Source organism: Alternaria conjuncta, assembly GCF_024043145.1.
Source record: "Alternaria conjuncta strain BMP 0040 chromosome Unknown scaffold_22, whole genome shotgun sequence".
Classification (NCBI taxonomy): Eukaryota; Fungi; Ascomycota; class Dothideomycetes; order Pleosporales; family Pleosporaceae; genus Alternaria; species Alternaria conjuncta.
Window position 1 is genome coordinate 412,085 of NW_026250111.1, and position 6,133 is coordinate 418,217.

The 6,133-nt window shown below is 51.6% G+C and overlaps 2 protein-coding genes across 2 annotated transcripts; both read right to left on the reverse strand.

The window, feature by feature from the left end:
• Positions 1 to 3,124: 3,124 nt before the first annotated feature.
• On the reverse strand, positions 3,125 to 4,257 carry J4E85_010364 (uncharacterized protein; the record flags this gene model as incomplete). The annotated part of the gene is made up of 2 exons (XM_051474574.1): positions 3,125 to 3,139; positions 3,193 to 4,257. The coding sequence occupies 2 exons, from the start codon at positions 4,255 to 4,257 to the stop codon at positions 3,125 to 3,127; spliced, it is 1,080 nt and encodes a 359-aa protein (XP_051321764.1).
• Positions 4,258 to 4,524: 267 nt separating this feature from the next.
• Positions 4,525 to 6,039, reverse strand: J4E85_010365 (uncharacterized protein; the record flags this gene model as incomplete). The annotated part of the gene is made up of 1 exon (XM_051474575.1): positions 4,525 to 6,039. A coding segment is annotated over one exon (1,515 nt), but the record flags the coding sequence as incomplete, so codon positions are not given.
• Positions 6,040 to 6,133: the final 94 nt, after the last annotated feature.

Genomic DNA, 6,133 nt, shown 5'->3' on the forward strand with positions numbered 1-6,133 from the left:
AACCACGCTGCATACGATGCTAGTGCGACGATGCACCATTTTTCGGCTTTGGTGAAGACGGAGTAGCGCTCGATGGTTTCGGTGTCGATGTCGCGATTACTTTCGGCGGTAACATTTTTGCTGGACATGTCTTTTTTGGTGGAGCGAGTTGTTGAGAGGTATCAATTGCGCTTCTGGCATTGGGGCTGATGCTGAAGGCTGGGGTACGGGGCGTCGTGACGTAGCGGCAGGCGGCGTCGTACACATGCGTTTACCCCCCCGCCTCGATCGATGCCAATAAGATATCATTCCAGTACACAGAAGCCGGTCACTTCGTCATTGACGTGGTCTGGTAATGTTTTCTGCTAGAGCATTGCTCGTTGCGATTCGAAGTTGGACATCTGCTGCTAGCACTGCTTCTTCTCTGCAGTAACCCTATCATCTAGTACAACGGCTCTAGATGCATTCGATGCGATCTCACGATCACTTTGCATCGTTTTATCTTGATGTAGGCGGCAGACCTGTTCAGGTTTTTCGGGATTAGAGGTGGTGCTGCGACGAAGTTGCGCATCCGTATGCAGTGTTCAGTTGTCGTACCTGCCGCTACACAAAGCTATAGTGGTAAAAGTCGCGCAGAGCTTCGAGATCGAACAAGGAACATTACAGATTGCGCCCATCGTGGAACTTCAGTGATAGGTGAGAAAACGCGTGCCTGGGCTCGAAGCGCGTCCTGGGTGGTTGCGCGTCATGGCCTAGCCGGCCCCGGATTGGGGGCTGGCGAGGCGGTGCCGATGCCGATGCCGCTTGCACAGCCATCACAAAGAGGGAAGCCTTGCACTGCCCCCACGTAATCATCATTTGCATTGGGGATATGGAACGCAACTGTTTCCTTCTGGCTATCATACTGTCAAGCTTCAATCACCCCGTTGATGGTTGATCGCCGGTCTTTATAGCCGCTCATCCCGTTTCGACAGCCACTGAGTCTTGCATCATCTGTCGGAGATCACTTTGACTATAGGCGCACCCTCATGGACACAATATGCCAGTTGCGCAACGATTCCGAAAGCTGATTAGGTAGGTGGTGGCATGCCTTTGAAGACGCAAAGAATAATTTTTCGCTAACACCACAGCTATTAGCTATGGTCGCGATGCACTGACTAGTCATGTCGATGACAAAGGAAGGCTAGGGACCAAGCGGAAAGGGCACTGCTCTCTCGCTTCGGATTTGATACATTCCCCAGAAGCAACCAAAGGACATACGGGAACATATCGATATCGACATCTCCGAGCGGCACATTCGATCAGATTACTTCGTTTTCTGCCCGGTTCCAATGATAGAGACATTCGCTGCACCATCAAAGAATACGACATAACTTCAGAGACTGTTCTGTACGTAGCGCTCTCCTACGTCTGGGGGGATGCCACGATCCAGCATCCTATTTTCCTGGATGGCGAAATCGCATACATCACCTCAAATCTCAGGGAAGCCCTGACGCACCTAGGGAACGCGCTCCCGCATGCCAGCTTTTGGATTGATGCAATCTGCATCGATCAAAGTAACACAGCAGAGCGAATGCGTCAAGTAGGAAAAATGAGAGCTATCTACAGCAATGCAGCTGAGGTGGTAGCATGGCTTGGCCCAGGGTACACCGGAATTGGAAAATTAAGCTCAGTGATAGGTGTCCACTACAGCAACTGTTCTTGGCATTACATGCACCCGGTCTGTCGCTGTGGGATTCTAATAGATCGTGAAATCGTCGCCGCGATGCAGCATCTTGTACGACAACCCTACTGGCAACGGGTGTGGATCATCCAAGAAGTGGTCATGGCTAAAAAGATCAGAATCATGTGCGGTACTGTGACCCTAGAATGGTCTTATTTTTGTCTGTTTCTAGATGATATGTTCCAAAAACTCCTCCCACTTGCGAAGGGTATGGCATTTGATCGCACCGAGCTTCAGGACCGATTTGATTCCATCTCGCGTTTATCCCTTTGGCCATGGAAATCCTCAATTTTGGCGCACGCCTTGCACTGTTCTGCTTCACGTCTTGCTACCGATGGTCGGGACAAAGTATATGCGGTACTTGGTCTAATTGACAAAGGAGCTGGTCGGTTCCTCGCCGCGGACTACACGCTTTCGCCTTGCAATGTGTATTGTCTTGCCATCCGCGCCATGGCGGTCGATTGCGGTGAAAAACGATGTCGTTGCGGCTTGCACGTGGGTATGATATCAGATGCGTGCTTAAATGATGCCCTTGAGCGGGATCAAGTATCAGTGGATGGAAGAGTATGTTGTTGTTCAAAGAAACCGAACAGTTCCCCGTTGACAGTATATCAGATCTCAGCCAAAGACGGAACCACGCTTGATACGGGATGTGATGGAACACAATGTCAAACCCAGGCCTTAATGCAGAAGTTTGCAAACAGGCATTACATGATTCGAAGGGCTTCACTCGAAGTCCCTAGAGAGATCGTTCGCGGACCTGAACATTGGTGACACCGTTGGGGGTATAACTTTGCACTCCTTTTTCATATTGCAAACTACGACCTGCTACCTGTCAAAACGCGTTACGATCGCAGTTGAGAAATCTCTCTAACTTGCTGTGCTGGTGGAAGGGGTGAGACGCTCAAGCAAGACTGTGTCTGTGTAGGACTTCATCGGCATAGTTCTTAAACTAACACCAATGTGTAAAGCGATGGCATGGTTACATGCACAAAACTGTATGATGAGAACCTTTCTCACTGTCGTCATCCTATTCATTACCTTACCACCTCGGTGCTTTTTCGATTCATAGATGTCAAGCCTTTGTACAACTACATGCCCGTAAAACACGACTAATCAGTACCTAGTCTTCGCTAAATTACAACTAAAACCTTCATTCAATTCTTGCTAAGGTAGTCACACTACTGCTTCATAGCGAAATCTTTTGTCTCAAACTACAGACTTTCATCCTCCAGCCACACTATACAATTACTGGTACTATCAGTACATCACAGATACCCTCTCCAGCCCACCCACTCAACTCCCTTCTTCAACACCACCCCAACAACCCACGACTCAACCACACTCAAAGCCCCCACCACAACCGCCGATGCCACCGCCCCCATACCTTCCCACCCCATCTTTCCAAACCAACACTGCAAATCAAGAACGACCGGGCTATGAACCAAGAAAGCCGCATAACTATACTTCGCCACATCCACGCTACCCACCATCCAGCGCTTGCTCAGAAACGCCAAACGTGGGTTGTAGAAAGCTTTTAGAAGGAGCGAAGTGAGGGTCAAGCCAGCGAATTCGTTGAAGAAAGCGTAGAGGAACGCGAGTGGGTTAGGGCCGCCGAAGATGAGAGGGACGATGTCGGGGAAAGACATGCCGGTATCGAGTAGCGATTTGATGTGGAAGAGACTGAGAGAGGCGATGGTGGCGGTGATGGTGCCAACTATTCGCAAGGTGTGCGAAGAGATGGCGTTTTGGAGTGAGCGGCCAGAGCGGTGGATGTAGATGCCGGCGGTGTAGTAAGTGACGTATTGGGATACATACGCCAGCTGGAGGAACAAGGGCCAGAAGGCTCGGCCTACGGGATAGTAGAGTCGGATGAAGAAGGATGATGTGGATATCAGGCCTAGGGTAGCCAGCACGTGAGTCGTCCGGAAGGGCTTCGGTTCCTCTGGGGCGTTGGTAACTTCCATTTGGGATGGAGTCTTCGTCGACGGTGCGCTGGCCTTAATATTGCTAGAGGCAGAACCGGAGTCCGCTTTCTTGCCCTGCGGCACCGGCTCCTGACGAGCAAAATACCCCGGCAACAATCCAGCAAACACCGCATCAAAAGCCAAAAGAGTAGCACAATACCAAACCGGCCCTCTAATCCCCCTCACGCTCTTGACCCCCTCCCAAACCTCCCTCCCCACCACGCCCCATCCTTCTCCCTTCAACCTCCCCGCCAATATCCCCCTCACGAAACCCCCCCTCACTAGACAAAACACAAGCGTCGGCACACCCAACCTCCTCCACTTCTCGCGCAGAAACTGCGACCTCGTCTTCTTCTTCGCGGCGATGGAGGAAAAGTACGCGGAGACAAGGAAAAAGGAGCCCATGAAAAAGGTCTGGTTTGTGACGTTGAAGAGGACGAGGGCGGGGGAGCTGCTGGGGTAGTAGCGGGGGGAAGTGTAGGGCCAGGGGCCTGCACCACCGTAGGGGGTGGAGGCGTGGTGCAGGATTACGAGGGCTGTTAGGCTCGTGCGGAAGTTGTCTAGGGTGTGGGTGCGTGGGTTGGCCATTTTGGAAGAATGGTATCTTGAGAGGTGATGTGGTATCGAAGCAAGTCATTCTAGGAGGCGATTGCTGTCTCTTTTATCTTGCTCCATTCCATGTATGTGGTCATCATTTTGGTGGTGCATGTAAGCAGCGGAGTATACACGCGTGAAGAAAAGTGGGGCTGGTGCCTTGTCGTGTAAGGCGGAATAAACGAGGCGGAATGATTGTGGCACGGAGTGATGATAGGCCACAGCCCAAGCGCTATCTTGCCTTTTAGTATCTTCCTATCATCAAGCGAAGTAGCCGTTCATTTCCATTGCGACTACCAGCCGCTCCATTTGATTCTCTTCTGCAGTGCCTCTTCCTTTGCCGTAGCCCTGTTTGCCTGTCAGGCCTCGGCACACACTCAAGAACACCCGTACTTTTCCTCTGAGTTTCGCGTAAAGACCTTTCACACTTTCTTCCGTCTGTTGTGTGTTGGCATTCTGCATCTTGGCGAAGAGAAGGATGTGGTCGAATATTTCTTCTACAAGGACCATGATCTTGCGCTGTCGTTTCCGGAGTAAGAGTGCAAACAAGATGCTGTCCAGGCATCTCTCGTGCGAATCGCGCAGAGATGCAACACCTTCCGTGACACGCACTCCGAGCTCGCCGGCTGCGTCTTCCTCATTTAACCTGGTCTCGACCGTCCGAACCAAGGTATCAAAGTCGTCCCACGGCTCTGCAATGCCGGTCTGGAAGACGTAGTTGGTGAGCGTTATCACGAAGTGATACGCCTCGGTCCTGAAGTAACGAGCGTTGCTATCTGCATACTCGCGTGGTAGATGCGAGACGACGAACAGCATGCGCAGAAGCCGCAGCAGGAACTTGAAAATGTAGTCGTACTTGTCTAGAGAGGTACTCGTGATCACTAGATTTAGCGGGGCTGGCGCTACGTACTGTAACCGCAGGAAGTCGAGAGCATGTAATGCATCAGGGTCCATGACCTTTTCTTGTTCCGCCTCGGTGAGGTTGCGAATAGCGAAGTTGAGCTGTCCGGGAAGCTCATCGTTATCCCTGTTGTTGAGAAGCGCGGTAGGCGCAGCTACAGCCTCATCGCCCTGTGTTGACTGGTACAGCGTCGAGGAATAGTAGCTCTCGCTGAGAACGCCTCGCAATGCCAATCGAAGCTCCGAACTCGCTGGTGGCCATGAAGTTCGGGACCCTAGTTGCAACCCCATGTGTACTCCACTGCGCATCTTTCCTTTGTGACGCTCGGCACTCTCGCGGTCGGGGTCAAATAGGGCGGTTGCTAGTAGGGATGAGAAGACACCATCACCTAGAAGGTGGTACTGCCGCTGCAGAGATAGGTGAAGTCGCAGCTGATGTGACCGAAAGAACAAACGGATCGTGGCTGCGTTGACTAGTTTCGCTTGTGCGGTGATGAGTGGGCGGAACGACAGTGTAGATGCTAAAGACATGGGTGGCGAGAACGTATTGGATACAGCCTCGCCATCTTCACTTGTTCTCTCTAGTGTTTTCTCTATGAGAAGCTGCAGTTCGTCTGGCAGCGCTTGACACGACCATTTCGGTGTGTCATCCATGCGCCGGATAGAGTCCTCAAAGTATCGATCGAGATCTTGAGAGTTAGTCGGGACCTCAGTCGCAAACTCTGGTGCTGTGTGAGTAGAGAGAGCGGCTGTCTCGTCATGTGATCCTGTGCTGAAAGCGAGCAATGCTTGTCGGAGCCTCTCTTCGTACGCTTTTGCCTTTGACGCTAGTATCTCGATATCTTGCCATTGAAAGCCCCAATCCATGTCCGGAGGCTGAACTGCTAGCCCATCAAGGCGAGCCAGGGGGTGATAGGGATGCTGTAATTTCAAGAAGCGAAGACTGTGACCTATTTCGAATATCGTATTG